Source organism: Pholis gunnellus (assembly GCF_910591455.1).
Source record: "Pholis gunnellus genome assembly, chromosome: 13".
Taxonomy (NCBI): Eukaryota; Metazoa; Chordata; class Actinopteri; order Perciformes; family Pholidae; genus Pholis; species Pholis gunnellus.
Genome location: NC_136540.1, coordinates 19,613,876 through 19,635,673, shown reverse-complemented (window position 1 = coordinate 19,635,673; position 21,798 = coordinate 19,613,876). Strand labels below are relative to the sequence as shown.

General features: G+C 43.9%; 1 protein-coding gene across 9 annotated transcripts in view; it reads left to right on the top strand.

Moving 5' to 3' along the window:
- The first annotated feature begins 6,812 nt into the window (after nt 1-6,812).
- The window catches only part of picalma (phosphatidylinositol binding clathrin assembly protein a), a 50,891-nt gene continuing 35,905 nt past the window's right edge, over nt 6,813-21,798 (top strand). For 8 of the 9 annotated variants that reach the window (XM_079171420.1, XM_079171414.1, XM_079171419.1 and 5 more), the window contains exons 1-2: nt 6,813-6,854; nt 7,060-7,303. In XM_079171420.1, coding sequence (XP_079027546.1) covers nt 7,174-7,303 — 130 coding nt within the window. In that variant the 5' untranslated portion in view covers nt 6,813-6,854; nt 7,060-7,173. Of the gene's footprint in view, nt 6,884-7,059; nt 7,304-21,798 lie in introns of all 9 variants that reach the window. The other variant, XM_079171413.1, reaches the window with a different exon arrangement.

The following is a 21,798-nucleotide window of genomic DNA, read 5'->3' as shown; positions in this document are numbered from 1 at the left end:
CACCTCAGGTTAGCGTAGCTCTAAACACCAAGATGCTCAGTTGCAAATGAAACGCATTCCCAGCCATAAAATGTTTCTCCGACGCTGTCAGCCAGAAATACCATTCGTTCAAATCCTTTTCCTGGCTGGGTCAGGGCTGCTAGCTGTGGGGTTGGCCGACCTTTTGATATGATGTCCATTTTTTCCTGAAATGTCCTCCTTGAGAAAGGCGTTGCCAGTAACTCCGCCACCAAATCCGTTTCTCCTCCTTCAGCCATTGACTGTTAAAAAACAAAGTTAGGTAAAAATAATCTACACCAAGCCAAATGCCAAAACTTCTTACATATCTTTGAACTCTTACTACTAACTTCTGCTAGCTAGCGTTCAGCTTCACAACAGTGACGCTAGCCCACTGACCAATCACGGTGCACGTTAATGCTGACGTAGTTGTAGGCTACCTAGACAGCTCTGACATGTCAAAGAATAGGCCCAACATGTCAAACTAAAGTGTCACGGTTCACTGGATTCCTTGTGAGTTTGGTTGCGGCGCAGAGACTCAGGCCCAGACTTAAACACAGGACACAAGGTGAGGTGAATGAAAAGCTCTTTACTAGGCGTTCAGCAAACAAAAACAGAAACCAAAAACAACTCCAATAGGGAGCGGGAAAAATCCAAACTAGAAATAAAAAGCAAAGTCACAAAAAAGGGTGTAACATGTCCCGGTTACCATGGGGTTCTTACGGCACAATGACGCCACACAGTCAGGAAGCGGATCGTAATTTCCTTTATTTATTTCACCGCTCACGCTGGTCTCGGCCGGGCGCTCTGCCGCCGTGGGTTCCAGCGCCCAGCTCTGAGCGATCCTCCTCGTCAGTCTCCTCGCTCTCAGCGTCGCTCGGCCCGCCTGGGTGTCAGTCACTCCCCTCCATACCTACTGATCGTTTTAAAAGGGGACAGATACCATCACTAATTGTCCCCAGCTGAGGCTGATTAGTCCTCTCCCCGGCCCCGTTCCCTGAACCACTCCCTCCCCACACTCAGTCCCCTCTGCAGGTGAGCCCAACCACGCCCACGCCACCACAAAGGGCTTGGTCACAAAAAGGCTAAGACAAACCGTGAGAGTCCGAGGGTCAACATGAGAGATAACCACTGGTGAGGAGACGAGTCCCCTGGGAGAGAACGAAACAACTGAATGAATGCGGCGGCCGGGACTGAAGGTCGCTGCTGCTCGGAGGCGGTGGCCGGGACTGAAGGTCGCTGCTGCTCGGAGACTGCAGAGACAGGGACTGGAGGTCGCTGCTCCTCGGAGACTGCAAGGCTCATCCAGATGGCAAAGCCTGCTAAAAGGGATAATCCGGCAACTGGAATAGGGCAAGCAGGGGAGTATAAATAGGTGAGGGGTGATGAGCGGATTAACGGCAGGTGAGCAGGAATGAGTGGGGTTGACAGAAGGAAAAACCGTGGCAAAAATCCAACAAGGGTGGGTGGCGGGTTGTCCTGAGGAGCGGCGGCTGGATCCAAACTGCCACAGGGCTCCGGGGGACGAGCAGCAGGACGGCCGAAGTTGCTCCGGGCACAGGAGGTCGGGGGGCCGGCCAGACTGCCAGAGTTGCTCCGGGCACAGGAGGTCGGGGGAATGGCAGGACTGGGGCTCAGGGAAACAGGACTGGTGAGAATGAGGCTCAGGGAAACAGGGCTCTAGAGGCTGGGGATCCGACGGGAAACAGGGCTCTAGAGGCTGGGGATCCCGACGGGGAACAGGGCCCCAGAGGCTGGGGACCCGACGGGGAACAGGGCCCCAGAGGCTGGGGACCAGACGGGGAACAGGGCCCTAGAGGCTGGGGACCAGACGGGGAACAGGGCCCCAGAGGCTGGGGACCAGACGGGGAACAGGGCCCCAGAGGCTGGGGACCAGGCGGGGAACAGGGCCCCAGAGGCTGGGGACCAGGCGGGGAACAGGGCCCCAGAGGCTGGGGACCAGGCGGGGAACAGGGCTCTGGGCCCGGGATCTCGGGCGGGCGGCCGAACTGGCTTCCGACACGGGGGCTCAGGCAGACGGCCGGACTGCCAAACTTGCTTCCGACACGGGTGCTCCGGGGAACAGGATGCTGACCCAGAGGTGGCCGGCACTGGAGGTCGCTGCTGCTCGGAGGCGGCGGCCGGGACTGAAGGTCGCTGCTGCTCGGAGGCGGCGGCCGGGACTGAAGGTCGCTGCTGCTCGGAGACTGCGGAGACAGGGACTGGAGGTCGCTGCTCCTCGGAGACTGCAAGGCTCATCCAGATGGCAAAGCCTGCTAAAAATAGGCTCAACTCATTGGCGGCGGCCGGGTCCGGGAGCGACTGCGGTTCGGAGACGACGGCGGCCAGGTCCGGGAACTGCTGCGGGTCGGAGGCGACGGCGGCCGGGTCCGGGAACTGCTGCGGCTCGGCAGCGACAGCTGGAGTCGGCCGGACCGCCGACAGGACACGGGGAGCTGGAGTCGGCCGGACCGCCGACAGGACACGGGGAGCTGGAGTCAGCTGCGGCCCAGCGGGAGCGGGGGATGGCTGCGGCCCAGCAGGAACAGAGATTTGACCCTTCCTCCCATGTCTCTCCTTCTCTGGGGCGAACAGGGGGTTCAGCTCGAGCTCGAGGCTAGCCCGCTGGAAGCTCAGCGGCCCTGGAGGCCCTCCTCTGGCCCAGCATATCTCCCTAAGTGGGTCCAACCGCTGCAGCCCAGCGGGAACGGGAGATTGCCGACCCCTCCTCTGCCTCCTTCGAGGGTCGAGGAGGCACTTTTCTCCTTCCGGAAACGGAGGCCCTCCAAAGGTCAGGCGGGTTCCCACTAACTGTTCATACCATGGAGAGTGGTATGAAAACTGTGGTCTGCTGAGTCTGTCATGGCCGGATTATTCTGTCAGGGTTCACTGGGTTCCGTGTGGGTTTGGTTGTGGAGCAGAGACTCAGGCGCAGACTTAAACACAGGACACAAGGTGAGGTGAATGAAAAGCTCTTTACTGGGCATTCAGCAAACAAAAACAGAAACCAAAAACAACTCCAATAGGGAGAGTGAAAAATCCAAACTAGAAATAAAAAGCAAAGTCACAAAAAGGGGCTTGGTCACAAAAAGGCTAAGACACAAACCGTGAGAGTCCGAGGGTCAACATGAGAGCTAACCACTGGTGAGGAGACGAGTCCCCTGGGAGCGAACGAAACAACTGAATGAAGGGATGCATGAAAGAATAATCCGGCAAGCAGGGGAGTATAAATAGGTGAGAGGTGATGAGCGGATTGCCGGCAGGTGAGTAGGAATGAGTGGGGTTGGCAGAGGGAAAAACCAGGGGCAGGTGATTGAGCACAGGTGGAGATGATGAGCATGATCAGGAGACACACACACACACACACACACACACACACACACACTCTCTCTCTCTCACACACACACACACACACACACACACACACACACACACACACACACAGAGCAAGGCCCAACCGTGACATAAAGATCTGATTGGTTGAAGACTATGACAATCAACAATATCGTCCCCATATACTTAAATTGCAAAGTCTACCTAGAGGGCATCGGGCCTCTCTTCTTACCTAGAGACATAGAGCTGAAATCTGATTGGATAAAAGCTCTACTTAAACAAGCTGCACTGGAAGCAGCACTACAGGCTGGAAGCAGAGCAACAGAGGAAGACAGGAGCTGTGCAATGAGAAAATAAGATAATGGGGAAAATAATTATAATACATGTAGTGTGTTTATGAAAAATTATTAAATCATAAAATAGCTATAACTTTGTGATTCTATTTAGGCCAGCAGAGAAGGCTTTGTTGGCCCTGACGGCCAACCACTGCAACAATCATACAAAGAGAAATTCATTCCAGAACAGACACAGCTTGTTATCTCTCTCTCTCTCTCTCGCTCTCTCGCTCGCTCTCTCTCTCTCTCTCTCTCTCTCACATGCACACACACAGGAAATTGTTCTTTGCCAAATGAATATAAACCCTTAAGGATTCCCGAGAATTAGATATGATAATTTCAAAAATATGATGTGATATAACTCTGATCAGTCCTATGCATTAAATGACACACATAATTAACTAGTTATATTTACAAACCAATATGCAGGTAGTACCACTGAAAGATGAAGTTAACTTACCTTCAACCTCAACACATTTATGGTTCCAGCTGGTGGTTGTTCGAAGTCATTCTGGGAAATGTAGGAAACAATGAGACAGAAACAGACAAAGTAATTGATATTGGTTCTTCTCAGTGAAAAATCACAATAATGAAACAGATGCCAGTAATTTATTGAGTATCACAGACTGATGATGTGCTACAGTGTCAGAGGATCCTAATGTGGAATATTTAAACTACTTCAACAACTGTTTGATCACATTAATTAATTTGGAAACTACAATGAGTAAGACATGTGTCTTACACAAAACATATCTGTTGAATTAAGGAGGCCTCTGTAAGTACTGTGCATTCAGTGCCATAATTACAAATGTTGGCCACTAGATGTCCTCAAAGTTAAACCAAATATTGTGACGGTGGTGCAAGGAAAGCTTGTTGAAATGTTGTCGGAAATATCAGGACTAAATATTTTGAAGTAAGTATGGAGGAGCCAACACAGTGTTAACTGCTGAGGGGGTGAATGAAAACGTTTTCTGTGATATCTGCATTACCATTAAGTCATTATGTGAATAGACCACAGATGCTAAAAGTGATTCAATCATTGTAGCCAACTACGTGAGGTCTTAACTAGGCAATACATGAAACATCCGGTGTAGTTCCTCTGTGCTTCTTCATGTGCGAATGTTCCTATTTTTTGTATGTCATGCAGGTTGGTTTCAATTTTTTTTTTATCTGGAAAGCCCTTTGTGCTTCAGTTTAAAAAAATTCTATATAAATAAAATATTATTGCTATCACAAATATCATTATTATTATCAAAGGAAAAGAAGGCTATTTGACTTTTTCTGTATTTTCATCCTTTGACACTTTTTTACCCCATGTGTATGGTGTACAAATGAACATGTCGGCTACCTCACTCCATATTTTCCATTGGATCCCAAAATAGCTTTGTACCACTTGACATGATAAACAGGCCAAATGCAGCCCCCAGCCCAGAGCAAGGCTGTCTCTGTCACGGGATTCTTTTGGTTTCCTCGCATGGGGTCAGGGTAGAAAGCCCTCACTAAGTATGCAATTTACGGAAGCAATCCACATTAGAGCTTCCTGTAGGAAATGATTGACTGACCCAAATGAACTGAAGTTTTTTTTTTATTCAAGAGTTCACCAAACAATGAAAAACGCTTCCTACCCTGACACAGCAACGCTGGATCCACTAGATCACCAAGCCACTATGATTTAGAGAAAACAGTTGTGTACATTTAGAAGAGTGCATCCTGTGTGTGTGTATATATATATATATATATATATATATATATATATATATATATATACACTTTTTTTGGGATATATATTTGTACTTATATTGTATATAGCTGTTAAATGTTTGTACCTACATCTGTTCTACTTTTTTGCTGCCCTTTTTTATTCTTTATATATTTTTCTCTTGTTTCTTGTAATATGTACATTGAGAGCGGAGTGGAAACTGGAGACAAATTCCATGTATGCATACATGGCCAATAAAGCTGATTCTGATTCTGATTCTGATATATGCCCAAGCTTATTTATTAGTTTAATGAAAGTTACTACAATTCTAAAATGTTATGGAAATTCTGATGAACGCAAACTAATGACCGTACTGGAGTATCAATAGTAAAGCACACCTTTGACCTCAAATGAGAGGCCCATGCATAGACCTAATAAAGCACACACGTCACCAAACAGAGGGAAAATGTAACGGGATGTTTTTTTGACTTTCAAGTCTTTGGTAATTAAATCATCAAACTTGATTATTGACCAAGTGTCATAGAAGCCAATATCGATCTAACGATAGGTTATACCCAATAAGGCACACAGATACTAAGCCATATTCTCAGATCAGCGCAGGGCAGAGATGGAGCCTCTCTAGCAGTCTTATGTTCCTGCGATAGAGGAGGCTGCAGTTCCAGGGCCTCATTTCTTGCTCACACCAGCAGCCTGTCATGAAGTATGCACTTGGTACATAATGTGTGCTGTAACTACCAACGTTGTGAGAGGTCAAGGACTGACCAGAAAACAGACCCGCCATTTCCCCTCAAACCGCTCAGTCCATTTAAACGCTGGTTTAAAGCAACTCAGCAGGGAGAGGCGCTGTTAAATACTGGACGGAGTTCAGCGTGGGAACCAAAGAGAGAACTAGAGCCGTATCAAGGCAGACACAGTTAATGGCGCAAGACCGGAAGTGACATTTGTGGACTCCAAAATAAAGGCTCGAGCTAACCCTAATCCCACAGTGTGTTTAAAATAAATATTTGTGAACCCAATCACATTGTTTCTTTGTTTCTTTGTTTTTTGCGCAAATTAATCATTGGACCTGTAGATAGCTTCAGAAGTAGGGAATGGTTATCGGGGACAAAATATATTGCAGGCCACCAACAACACAAAACGTGTTCTTGTGAAAATATACATGAAAATATACATAGCTAAATAAACTACTTTATTACTAACAATGAGGGTAATATTAACAGGACACGTGTGTGTTTGTGTACGTGTGTGTGTGTGTGTGTGTGTGTGGGGGGGGGGGGGGGGGGGGGGGGGGGGGGAATACAGTCGGCTACTGTATTTCATTATCATATCCTGCTTTTCATATTGTTTTTCCTCAATGGAGCTTTTATTGTGGAAAACTCTGTCCGGAAGTCATATATATTTTTATTCTGTCTGTCTATCTAGGGCTACGGTATGTGAGACTTGTACAGGAAGAGGAGAGGAGACTAGACGTGAGTTATCAATCGATCAGAACACTGGGGTTGGTATCTTAAGGGTCATGGGTTTTATGGATGGTTCGTAGGTTCAGTCAGCGTCTTTAACTTCAGTCGTGAGAGGTTGTTTCTCCCATTAGTTAGCTAGCCGGCTAGCCTACAACCGAAATGTATCTCCTGCCGTTGTCTCATTGTATCGTCTCTCGCTCTCTCTTGTCTCCAGTGTTGTCAGGTGGCACAGATTCCTTGAAGATCGACACCGTCCACAAACCCGGGCTATTCCGCTGGATTTGGAAAGGTTTCTGTAGCGGTGACTGTTGATTTGATCCGATACAGGATGTCTGGTCAGAGCATCACAGACAGGATAACCGCCGCTCAGCACAGTGTCACCGGGTCGGCGATATCCAAAACGGTGTGCAAGGCGACCACACATGAAGTAATGGGGCCAAAAAAGAAACATTTGGATTGTAAGTATCCTATTAATTGATTATTGATATAGCCGTAATGATAACTGTTCAATATTTCATTATTGCTTGGCTTCTTTTTTTAAATTAACGTCAGAAATTGAATGCCGTGTCCTGGCTATGAGGCCTCCTGTACATACATGTAGGTTACCTTAACGCTAAGGTTAAGTTCCATGAACCCATACACACTGTGGTAGTTCGTCTACTATCAACACTAACATGTGTTTCTATAGATGTCCAATGGATGTAAATGGTTCATTTGATCTTAAATAGTATCCAGGCTTTTGACAAACAGGCTGCCAATGACATGGGCTCAGTGTGAGCAGCTTGTATCCGTTCATGCTAATAGTAACGCGTTATCACTTTTTATTTTAAATAAATAACCACATCCCCCTAAACAGCCACCCGATGTATTTAGGCATTGCACAAATAGTTACAAATAGTTTGAACCGAGTAGGACACCGTGTTTGCTAGCTAACGTTAGCTCTGAAGTCCACATCTAACGTAAAGGTAACAAGAGTTAACCTTCTTTGTTGAACATGCTAACTTGTATTGTCTATTAAATAATAATTTCAGCCTAATTTTTACTGAAACACACTTCAATTTGCCATTCAGGTTAACGTTACACCAAAGAAGTGGTGTTAAAGTAGCTCCGTTGATATTTCAGCTTTCTAATGTCCAGGTTAGTCCCACTAACTTCACTCAGTCTGCTAAACGTACACTAAAGCAGGCATGTCACATGAGTTAGTAGCTGCATGACGCAAAGTAACGTTGGCTTCATTGAGTTGGCTGCCAACATTATAAAAACATAAAGTTAAGTGTTTTGAGAATGGCACATATTGCCAGATATGTGATTGTGTTAGGAGGAATGGTAATCACTTGAAGTTAGTACTTTTCATGCAGTAGCAGTAGACCTTCACAGCTTTATGGAGAGCACACAAGCTAATATATATTCAACAGGGCCACGACCAGATCCTTCCGGGTATTTTAGTTTTTGAGCTGTTTATGAATGGACCTTAACAGTCGCTCTCCTTTAGTGCATTTGGTGGTTTGACTGCTGGATAGTTAACACAGCCTTTGCTCTTCCTGACCTTTGGGTCTTGTTTGAGTGTCTATCTATCTGTTCCAAGACCTCCATGGTGGTGATCACGTGCAGCTTATCAGTCCTTGTAGCGTTGATCACTGGTTACCCCATACCAGTAGCTGAAAACATATTGTTACATTGTAACTTACACGATCTTGTCAGGTTGTAAACATTGCCCTTATTTGTGACCCTGGATCAACAGGACTGTCGGCTTAATCATAATCAGAGCAGCTGTCAACCCCGTTTCCAATGTAAAAATAAGTACTTTGAGACAGCTGAGCATGAATGTGCTGCTCCACTCCGCATAATTTAAACAGAGTGAAAGTAATGCACATCCATTTTATATTCACATATTGGCACGTTGGGTCTCAATTTCATTAGATGTGCTAATTTGTTGCCCTGCAGGTATTTGCTAACTGTCATTCATCCTTCATCATCTATTTCCATTCAGTTGTTTCTCTTCAGGGATAGACTGTCTTAGATGTTGTCATACTTCTATCAGCCTTGATTTAAGGCACACACAAACGGCACCAGAACTTGGTAGCACATCGGTCCACAAATGGCAAACATGCAGTGCACCTACTCAGCAAATTAGTCATTGCAGTAGTACTGGGCGAGTTTTAATTTCCCATATGATATGAATTTTTCACACACCGCCATACCACCTCAACATAGCTGAAACAACTGCTGTCACTCTTCAACAGGCAGCTAGATATATTGTTCACCGTTAAGGGCGCTGCGGTCGGAGCTAGTTGTCTTAAGTGTATTGAGAGGGACCCCTAATGATGGTTATAACAACAATTAATAACCCACAACTAACGCTCTTTAACAGGGCAAAACACCACGACACAACAGTTTGTGACACATAAACAATTTGTGACACTAATAATCATACATTTATAAAATTACACCGCCGAACGGCATGCTGGTTACAGCTCGCTAGCTAGCCCGGTAGCTCAAAAGTCTGCTAACAGCTGGGAGAGGCTCGTCGCTACAGTAACGCCACATTAAAGAACAGAACAGAGCGATGCAGGAGGAACAAAGACAGACCGGAGATGCAGATAGTCTGTGCCCAAGAGAGGAGCTGTGTCTGCTGATTGGAAGTGTTTTGGTTTTAAAAAATCCGACGTCCAAAAGACTTTATATTGCAAAGTGTATCAAGCCACTGTTGTTGCCGCTGGTGGTAACACGAGCAACTTACTCCATCACCTCAACAGAAAACATGTGTTGGAATACCAAGAGTGTGATTACTGTCGTAAACCAGTAACGTTAGCGCGAGTGAAACAGTGAAGCCAAAGGGTCACACATCGCTTGAAGAGGCATTTGGTCGAGGTGCTGCATATGACAAGAAAAGCAAGCGGTGGAGCGACATTACGAACGAAATAACGATCCAGCTATGCAAGGACATGGTCCCACTACAGTCGAGAAAGACTCAGAGCAATGATTAAAACACTGGATTCAAGGTACGTCTTACGACGTATACTTCAGCCAAACTGCTATCCCAACATTATACAACAAACGAGCAAACCCTATAGTAAGCAAAGCCTTTATACATGATGACATTCAAATGGTTTTATATTCTATTCTATATTCACAGTCAAGGGGGAAAAAAAATATCATGAAACCGCCAGAATCTTAAAAAATACCGTGATACTAATTTTTGGTCATACCGCCCAGCACTAATTGTAGTTTAATTTGAATAGCAGGCATCGATAAGCCTTTTAGATACTTGGTATAATGTTTTCAATAACTTCCCTGTCCGACACAGAGATATTTATATTTGAGTATTCTTATGTCAGTTGGTTGCTGGTTAAATGGTGGCATGATATGTAAGCAAAGATCCTGTTAGGATGATTATTGTAAAGAATTGATGAATATATAATGTGTGTTTCATCACAGTGCTCTTTTCTGTTCTACGACCTGGCTCAGCAACAAACTATATTCCTGTTGCAGGCAGCCCTTTGGTACCATATGGAATCCACTTCCACTCAGCTCGTATTTTTAGGCACGGAGCGCCATGTTTGATGTTGGAACATGTGGGTTTTTGAATAGCTACACCTTTTAGCTGATGGACTATGCAGTAATGAGGCCATGTCCCAGTGACCTCGCTGATACCGGACAACCAGGTGATATGTGGCCCATCTGTGGAACTGCTGAATTGAAGCCTCTCCCTGAGGTAATCTCGAGACCCACTGTCGAGCAGGAATCTCACTTAGGTTGAGGTATTTAAAGAGGGCCGAAGGGTGCACTTGTTTGGAGTTTCCTCACCAGCCAAGTATTGCCTTGATGTGTCTCGCTGCCTTTCCTATGTTCCTGCTGTCTGGGTAGCAGGTGAGACATGGCCCGTCTTTGTTGAGATTATGCTGGCACACAGTTCACATTCTTTAACACTGGCATGCTAGATAAACTCAGTCACATAACTGAAGAGACTCTGCAGTTACCAGACCGGGATAAGTGAAGGGTGAACAAATCAACCTCTGCTGCCAGCTTCAGCTTATTTACTTGCATGTTCGTTTAAAGACAGTGTGAGATTTCTTCAGGGAAAATTAGGGTTCATGGCAGCAATCTTTCTTCTTCTTTTTTTTGGTCCTGGTTAATTGCCATTGAACACCATAAGTTCTTCACACACTGCGAGTGGTCGAAGGTCTCTCATGGGGTGATGAATATATGAAGTCAGCAGTGGCTGTTGCCCTTTGGTACAGGCATAAAAATCTTGATTCAAGAGGAAGTAGCCATAGGATTTGTAGGCATATGAATGGGCCCGTTGATTTCCTGTGGTCCATGGTGTATTATTCAGAAGCTGCAGGTACCCAAGTGTTAATTGATATTGGTGTGTCACATGCTCTCCAATCTGACTTACAGTGTTTGCGGTGGCTGGTCTGCTCTAAATATAGAAGTGATCTCTTCCCAGTTTAGTAGATATTACTTTAAAGGTAGACTTCTAGAACTTTTGTAGCAGAAAGGTGAGGGAAAGACGGAACACACACTTGTTCTCCCGTTGTTGAGTTCTTTCAGGCAGATGTGAAATACAAGTGGAGCATACCATTTTCTACATTAGGATTGGTTCTCTCACATAAGCAGCAAGAAAACGAGTGTTCTAAAGCTGTACTCTTCATTTCAATAATGTGATAGCTTTTTTTTTCACTTTAGAGGAATAGCCTTGCAGTAGTGGTGTAAGGGATCGCTGTCGATCTGTACTGTTCCGCCCTTGTCGGCACAGTTAAATGTTAACCATCACAGTGTGAAATAAACTGACATTGTTATCTGCCAATATTCAATAAAATATGTGATCTGGACATCATTTATGCTTTCTGTTTGCCGATCCGTGATACGATGCCATCCGTGGGTTTCTGATCCGTTACACCACTACCTTGCAGGAGTGATACTTGCCTAGCAGTTCTTGTACTAGATCAGGGGTCGGCAACCTTTACTATCCAAAGAGCCATTTTGTCCTATTTTCCACAAAATAAAATTCGTCTGGAGCCGCAAAAGCTATTTGATATCACAGCTTATAAAGTTTTATATATAGTTATATTATATATACAAAAACTATAGTTTGTTGTATTTATGAAATTATAGAACAAGAATAAAGACACTTGTTGACATTTTATTGCTATTTTAAGTGTTATAACAATATCAAACTCTTATGAGGAATCGCTCTTTTTCGCTCATCTCCAGTGTGATAGTTTCCAGCAAATGCTGTGTGTTTGTTCTGGAAGTGTCTATCAACATTACATTTTTTGTTGTTTGCAAATTTCTCGCCACATATCAAGCATACAGGTAAGCCAGCATCATTGGCAGTGAAAATAAATGAATACGTCCACGCACAATTAAACTCTCTATTTCCTCTGTGACTTTTCTGTTTTTGGATTTATCCATCGATAGTTTACCGAGGGCGTGGCTCTGCAGATCATGATCAGGCGCCTGCAGGGAAAGGCTCTTGACAGAGACGTAAGATGCAAGTAGCGGATCGCGTAGCGCGGCTGCTTTTGAATATATTACTATTTTGCTCGACAGGGTTCGAATCCAGGTTGATGCGATCTTTCCATAAATATATTTTCTTCAATGTATTTCCTTATACGTGGCTGTGATGTAGTGCTACATTTATACAATCGTAATCCCCGCAATATATATGAGATGTGGCTTTTAGATCTCCAGCAATATGTTTGTGAATGTGTGACGAATCAGGCAACAGAGGCAGAAAACAGCTGCTGCTGTTCCGCGAACACAACACGAGCACGGAAGGAAACCAGTAGGACCGGCACCCACTGCATGCCCAGTGTACGTGAATAGTCACGTGATATATTTGTTTTCAGGCGTTTAAGTCTGGACGGAGATCATCTCAAACGATGCTTAAACGCCGTGTGGACGGAGGACTCAGGGAGCCGCAACAGAGGGGCAGAAGAGCCGCATGCAGCTCCGGAGCCGTGGGTTGCCGAACCCTGCTCTAGATAGTCAAAGGCTGCATGTGTGAAAGGTGTTGGTGATTGGAGGTTTTTTACAAGCCAAACGCCTCCAATAAGACATTTGCACCACTTCCTGTTATGTGTAGAGGTTTTGGCCACCAATGTGCTGTGCTGAACTGTGTGCGTGTTCGTTATGTGTATATTTGACAGGGTTGAGACTATTACCAACTACTCACACAGGGCAATAGTTGAAACTTAAACTGACCTGTTTTTGTGTAACATCTCCATACATGAACTTATCTTAAGAAGGACAATGAAGTAAATGTTGACCTTTGGTCCGTTTATTCACTGTTTGTAGTTTACGAGGTTATTAAGTGAGGCGCTTATGTTCTGACAGTTTCACCCACACCTCAGACCAACATGCACATCTGCATGGCATTCATGTCTCACCTGTTCTGAGTTTGGATTGTGGATCTGGTTCTCTGTTGGCATCTTTTATGTTTTTCCTACTGGAATTGTATGATCTGTTTACATGGCTGGCTGTGGTTGGACATTTAGGAATCTGGGTTTACTGATTGCAGGAGTTGTGGGTGTAAACTAGGTTTCTGCGGCTGTGCAGTGCCAGAGAATTTACTGTTGATGAAAAGGTAGCACGTACAAGCAGCAGTTTTAAAGGCCTTACAGAATAGCATTTTGATAACATGTTCTAAAGAATAGAACAGGTCTATTTGAGGAATCGGTCTGGACTGTTCGAAATTTGAATTGATGATATTGCTTTGGCAATTTTACTTGCATCTGCTTGTCCAGCATGAAGTATAGTTAAATTAGTGCACCACAGCTTCCCCCTCCCCACACTGAAGGAGCGTGTGACTGCAGTGGCATCAAGTGACAACCCTTAAAAAGAGTGCTGACGCCCGGTCCACAGCCTGCTGTGACTCTTGACGGGGCCTGTGAGATCCAGCAGCACAACTCAAACTAGCTGACATGACGTGCTTGCTCCTGTAGCCCACCGTTATGCAGTGGAGAAGTCTTAGTCAACACGTGTCTGTCGTCTGACTCTTTAAACTTAAGCTTCTCAGTTTTGTTCAGTATTTCTCACAGAACATGGAATCCTTCTAGGGCTGTGACACTGATTGGTTCAACAGCGTGATATCATATGCGCAATCATTGAGTTTCTTTCTTTTCTTTTAAAATAAAAAAATACTTTATCTTTTTTTATGTTAAAGGAGCTGGATTTCAGATCATTCAGAGCATTAATTTAGCAGCAAACCACTATTATCTATGTAAATAAATAGTGGAGTAATGTCTACCTGAGCAGAGAATGAAGTAATGCCGACTGATCGCGTTGTCGTAGAAGCGTTGACTGGCAAGCCGTGATGATGTCATTTTCTAGCATGTGTTGAGGCTGAAGTTTCTGGAGGAATCGCAAGGCCGCTGCTAGGGCTGCACAATTAATCGAATTTTAATCGCGATCACGATTTTGGCTGCCACGATTAAATGAGCATGATCGTCTGCGATATTGACGTTTAAAATACGTGCTCTGCTACATATCAAATCAAGCGCTTCCTCAATTAACAGTCAGCCAACCACCAGGGGGCGAACGAGATGAGAGCTGTCATGCGCGCACCCTGTAGAAGTAGAAGAGTAGAGAGACGGGAGCATGAAGGACGAGTACTTGTGCTTAAATTATTTACACGGAGGCATTTCACATCTGTCACTACATGGTTGCGCGTTTACAATTCCCCTGCTCTCTGTATCACGCACGGCGGTGTTCCGCCCCGATCCGCGCACACAATGCAACAGTCGCTCTCCTGCGAGTAGCGCGCGCCCCCCCCCCCCCCCCCCCCCCCCCCCCCCCGCCAAGCATCTAATGTCCGGTAGCTGGTCAATTGATGATTAATAATCGTGATCTTGATATTGATCAAAATAATCGCGATTATGATTTTGGCCATAATCGTGCAGCCCTAGCCGCTGCTGTGTTTACTTCTTTCTGCGCAGGCGCAACAAAAAGTAACTTGATCCGGTCCAAATTCAAAACAGTATTTAATTAAACGATAACAACTGTAAACTGATGCTGACAATTACAATCTAAAATACACTATCGATAGTATGCTTCTCGAGAGCAGAGACCACATGCAAACTCCACTCACAGGTCCGACCTAGCTGAAAAACGAAGTCTACCGTGATCTGCAGAAACTCCCTAAAACATTGTTCTTTATACTCCTGAAAGTCGGAAAGTGTCAAAGCTGTCCCAAAACGTTGGAAGCAGATGTCCAGGCCAATCGGTGATTGGCTGTAGTCGCTTTGTTCCCTCCTTGTATCGATCCGTCATCGCTCCGCTTTCTGGCAGGACTCCTGATAAGCCCTCGTGGTCACCTGGTCAGTTCCTCTGCGACCACTTTGATGTCTCTGGCCCTCGACCTATTCCCTTATATGGTCGTGAAAAGCCTCACTCATCCTTATCTTCCCTGCACTCAGTCTCATGGCTCAGAACCCTCTAACTATTTGACTATACTTTGGTTCAATACTTCCAATGATTATTTTTAAGACTTCTACAAGTAAACTTATTGCAAACATATAATATCTTCTATAAGTAAACATCCTGTAAACCTATTATACATTCCATAAGTAAATACATTGTGACTCTTAACATAATTTACATTCTTATCATTGTGAAACTTTTATTCACCACTAGGGGTGTTATTAATTCTACTAAATAATGCTTTTAATACTGCAATTCTCCACACATGCGCACGACATCCTGAGAGCTGTTGAGAGCGAATTGAAATGTTCCTATTTCTAGCTATTATTAGGTATATTGTTGCTCTTTGAATTACAAAATTGACAGTTTTGAACAAATTCAATATTTGCTTATTATTGAATGCAGGACACAGAAGGACAGTGAGGTGCAGCAGGTTTTTCTTCTTCCAGTTGAGACACTTTGGTTGTGTTTGGTTGCTATGATACGGAATATTTGCAGAAGTAAAAATGTCGGCACCAGGTAGGGTGCTGGATCTGGATGAAGAAAAGAGTAGACCGAAGCACGTAGGGAGGGAGGACGGACCAGCTGGTTCCTGGGTATTTGTGTCTCCTCATGTAGCCTCCCACTACCTCCTCCTTAGTGATTAGAAGGCTGGGTAAAAATGTGACAATGACCAGAAAAAAGAATAGACACCCAGCGCTTTGTCACACGGCTGTTGTTTGTAGCATAGTGTAAGTACACGGCGCTCCCACTGAAAATAATAATAAAAAAAAAAAGGGGATATATATATATACAGGACTGTCTCAGAAAATTAGAATATTGTGATAATCCCCATACGTGTGATTTAGTTTACTGAACCAAGCTGAGTGTTTTTCAAGGCTCAGGAAACCCTTGCAGGTGTTTCGAGTTAATTAGACGATTCAAGTGATTAGTTGAATACCCTACTAGTATACTTTTTCATGATATTCTAATATTTAGAGATAGGATATTTGAGTTTTCTTAAGCTGTAAGCCATAATCAGCAATATTAAAAGAATAAAAGGCTTGCAATATTTCAGTTGATTTGTAATGAATCCAGAATGCATGACATTTTTGTTTTTTTAATTGCATTACACAAAATAAAGAACTTTATCACAATATTCTAATTTTCTGAGACAGTCCTGTATATATAGGTTTTGGCGATTGCTTGCCGTATCCTACGGTTGGTTTATTAATAGCTCAGTATTACGGTTATTGGGACAGCCTTAAATGTTTCACAAAATGATAACTAGCAAGTACTCTGTGGAGCAGATTATAGGTAATCTTTACCCTGTCATACACACCTCTGTCTCCTGCGAGCCCGCATCATGTTCAGAGTACCGTATTTTCCGCACTATAGGGCGCACTGGATTATAAGGCGCACTGTCAATGAATGGTCTATTTTCGTTTTTTTTTTTCATATATAAAGCGCACCGGATTATAAGGCGTATTAAGCAAAACAAAACAGTCAGATAAGTCAGTCAGTCAAACTTTATTAAACGTGTTCACAATAACTCTCAACATTGTTCAAACGTTAATGAGCGTATTCAGAATAACTCCCAACCTTGTTCAGTTGTAACACGTAAAAAAAAGAGTCTGATACCGCTAAATCAAACGTTAGCGTATTCACAATAACTCTCAAAATTGTTCAGTTATAACACGTAAAATACAACACAATGCTCACTTTTTCAGTTCATTCCTCGTCCACAAATCCCTCAAATTCTTCATCTTCAGTGTCCGAGTTTAACAGTTGGGCGATTACAGCATCCAGCATGCCCTGATCCCTCTCGTCATTATCCGAGTCAGTGTCGTTGCTGATCAATAGGGACGGAGATTTGTGGAAAAAGCCATCCGGTCTCTTGACGTAAATTTCTCTCAGCCACTCACTCATCTTTTCCTCGTCCATCCAGCCCTTCGGGTTAGCTTTGATGATGACACCGGCTGGAAACTTTTCTTTTGGCAAAGTCTTCCTCTTGAAAATGACCATGGGTGGAAGTTTCTGGCCATTAGCCTGGCAACCGAGAACTACAGTGAAAGATGACTTCTCGTTCCCTGTGGGGCGTATAGACACTGTTCTGGTCCCTGTTTTCTCCACAGTGCGGTTCACGGGGATATCAAAGGTGAGGGGAACCTCGTCCATGTTGGTGATGTGCTCTGGCCGGATCTTCTTTTCAGTGATCTTGTTTTTGCAGTATGCGTGGAAAGTGGCCAGCTTTTCTTCGTAATCTTTTGGCAGTTGCTGCGAGACGGTAGTTCGTGTGCGGATGGAGAGATTATGTCTTTTCATAAAACGAAAGCACCAAGAAGGAACACCTCGAAAGTCATTGATATTCATGTCCCGTGCTAACGCTATTGCCTTCAGTCGAATAGAGACTGTAGAGACGCTTCTACCTGCTGCTCTCTGTTCAATAACCCACTGTTCAATTTTGTCCTCTAACTGTGGCCATCTCGCTTTGTTCCCTCGGAAACTCTGTGTGGTCTTCTTTACTTGGCGCAGGTCATCTTCTTGCTTCCTCCAGTTCCGTACCATTGATTCATTAATGTTGAATTCTCTCGCAGCTGCTCTATTCCCATGTTCTACTGCGTGACTGACAGCCTTGAGTTTGAAGTCCGCGTTGTAAGCGTGTCTCTTGACAGGTGCCATTTTGGGGTCCTTATACACACACACACTGTAATATTATGGTGAAGCACAGTATGTATTACTCAGCGACGCTCCTGACTACGGTAGCTGTAATGCTGCAAGCGGTGCGGCTTTGTATTTTACCAAAGTCGTACTAAAACATTTTGACAGAGCGCCGTGTACCACACAAAATCGCTTCGAGGTCAGTAAGCACAACCAGAATTAATACATATATAAGGCGCTTCGGATTATAAGGCGCACTGTCGTTTTTTGAGAAAATTAAAGGCTTTTAAGTGCGCCCTATAGTGCGGAAAATACGGTAACTGGATTGTAAGGATAGACGTTTCCTGAAGCAGGAAGTGTTCCTCGCATTCCTAAAGCCTTGGATTGCCTGGGGTAAACGGCCAACAGGAAGTCATTACTTGACCAAACCTCCTCTCCATAGCAAAGGGGAGCTGTGCTGATCAAATGTGAGATTGGCTGGTATACTTTTAATGTATTTCCTGGCAATTAGGCTGCTGATTACAAGCATACACGATCCCAGCAGCCACACTTGGCCACTGGAATGCCCATCATCATGCAGTCATGTTATAATCATGTTATCTTAAAATTCCACAGGATTTCCAAAGTGAACTGCATCTTTCTTGGGAGTGATCCAGAAAGGAAGTACACACATTTAGCAAAGCTGCCAAAGTAAAAGCTCAAATTAAAGTGCCGACCGCGGTGTCATGAAGCAGCAATTTGTACTACAGATCTTAGATTTACAGACAGCGGGTCCTTGTGTAGGCTTCCCTCTCTGCCGGTTTGTATATTTAGCATTTGCAGCCTTGAACATGAAGAGCTTTGCCGCTGGTGTATAGCAACCTTTTTTGTTCGGTTTAATGAAGCAGATGCACTTTAGTCACAACACAACCTATTAAATCTGGCTCTAAATGCATTTTTTGAAGTTACTGACTAATTTACACAATTAATGTATACATTTAATTTAAAATGAAGTTAATACATTTGCTGTTTTGTTTTACCACTAGAGATCAAGATAAATGGCAATTGGTTATTAACGTTTAAGACAGTTCTGGTTTAATCTGGCCACTGTTTTGTGTCGAATTAAATTGCAACTGTTTTTAACACAAAGTACCTCTTGAACTCCAAAAATACTTTAATTATGTTTTCATTCATTGATTCACACAAATCCATTCCACGCACTCACGGTTAGCTTGTTTGTCCCTAGTGGCCGTAATGAGTCATGGCACATGCCGTTAAATGATATCTTTGGCATGTTACTTTTGAAACAGTTTGACACTGTTGGTACAGAATATAATGCTAATAATAATAATTCAATTTTATAAAGATTTGAATCTTCCGGTTTATCTGCACACAGGCCACAAATTTAGAAAGAAGCTCTTGTAGCTGGATCGAAAGACTGGTTGTAGAATGACTACTTATTATTTGGACCAGTTATTCTCATTTTAGTGTTAAACTAAAATTAGAATAGCTGCTCTGCCTTAATGGTCCAAGAGCCAAAGTTGTCGCTATCTTCGGGGCTAGCCCAATCATTCAAAATCCTGAGAAGCCATGCATTTTACTACTAAGCACTCGTCTGAGTTCTAACAGCTGCCTCGTTCTACATTGACTTCGCGCTGTACGTCACATTTTCTTTCACATGTCGACATTGCGGCCGGAATCAGTTGAGCAATCTCTGAGATGTTGGCAGAGTTCAAAATGGTCTCCAAGATGCAGCCTATGGGGTCAGATCAGTCTCAATAATTGCAAATGCACCCAGAAAGACTCACAAATGCAAACAGAAAGATTCACAAATGCGCACAGAACAATCCACAAATATATTTGATTTATAAATACACACAGAAGGATTTATAAATAAATTTGACTCACAAATGCACGCAGAACGATTCACAAATACATTCCAATGCACACATAAATAAATTACGATTTATATAAATGTAAAAAAAAAAATCACAAATATATTTCTGTATTTATATGTATTTGTGTGTGGATTTTTCTATTTGTTTGTGGATTTGTATGTATATTTGTGGATCGTACTGCATTTATTTGTAAATCGTTCCACATTTGTTTGTGGGTTTTATGAGACTCCCCTGACGTGGCTGGATTTGCAAATGCAATTTTTTCACCATGGACCATCTGTAGCCAATCAGATGTCAGCCTCATTTTCAACCAATCACATGAGCGCAGCTCCCCCCTCCCCTCGCCACGAGGCTGCCGGCGTATAATGCTGCGTTCACACCAAACGCGGCGTTAATCGCGTCATTCGCACCGCTGGTCTCACCGGGGCCTATTTGTGTTCATTCACGTGAATCAGTGAATCGTGCCGGAGAGGGAGCGCGGCTTATCGCCCTGAAAGCCGTTCAACTGTCCGCCATCAACTGTGGAAAAAATCACCTCTATTTCTGCTTAGTAGCTACGTGTTGTGGAAGTCCCAGATATCACGGGAAACTAAACACTGTCATGTCTGGGCTCATAACATAGTCCGGATGAGCTCCATAGATTTTATCGAACTGTATTCACTGTGTCTAGCAAGCCACACGTCGGCTGTTTACTACAGCTGTATGAACACAAAATAAACTGATTTGGTTGTGATTTAACGGCAATAAACCGACAAAAAGGGACTCCAAAATAACGTAATGAGGCCCATTTGTAAAATCCAGCGATCGGCGCGATTCACCAATTCACGTGAATGAACACAAATAGTCCCCGGCGAGACCGGTGGCGCGAATGACGCGATTAACGCCGCGTTTGGTGTGAACGCAGCATTATACGCTGGCAGCCTCGTGGGGGAGGGGAGGGCATTTGCAATTATTGAGACTGATCTGACCACATAGCAGCCTTCCATGAGCTTTCTTGCTGCAAGGTGCTGCATTAAATGTGCTCCCATGCTCTCTGTTCAGGACTATATCTCCAGGTTGCAAAGAAATGTTATCACAACTTATTTCCCTCTTTCCCTCTAGTTTACATCTAGTTAAACATCCCTTACCCTGATCACTCTGCCTTGTAGTTCCAGTAAATCCAAGAAATGTATGCCCAATACCTATGTATATGGTATTAGTGATTTGAAAAAAGATGACAAATGTACAGCTAAAATGAGCCTGCTGGCCAGCGGAAATGCATGCAGGCCATTCCAGCCCACAGATTGGGTGGGTTCCAGAAGTCTCTTGTTACAGTGCATTTAATGTCAATTTAATGTGTGCTTATTGTGGCTCAGCCAACATATGACCGAGAGCAGGAAACAGCGTTCTTTTTGTCTTATCTACCACACTGGATCTCAGGAATTACGCTGACGTTAGGCTTTCAATGAAGTATTTGCCAAGAGCTGTGTTAATGTTGTCTTTGGAAATAATTGTGCAAGAATGATGATTTTCAGAAAAGCTGCCTTCAAGAGAATGTATTTTTCTTTGGCTTTTAACAATTTCAGTTCTGTTTCAGTAAGAATACATTTTTGGGAAGTGGGTGGGTTTCGAATAAATTCCACACAATGGCCATTTCACAAATGGTTGCTTTGACTCATTCTCAGAATAACACAAGGTAGCTCAACCCAGTCAGCTACATTTAGCAGCAGAGGCAATTAGGAGAGACAAGACAGCGGTAGAAGAAACAAGCCACTGGTCTCTTACCACAATCACTGTTGCAAAGTGGAGCTCTTCCTTTGGGGCGATGACTGCTCTGCTGAACAAGTTAAAAAAGAAACTCTTATATACAAATAACTGTCATGTCATTCAAATCACGCAGGCTTCCAGTTGCAGATTTGTGATGGAGTTATGTGTAGCTTGTTGGGCTCGGTTACACATGCACTCACCGGCCACTTTATTAGGCACACCTGTTCAATTGCGCGTTATAATCAGCCAATCACATGGCAGCA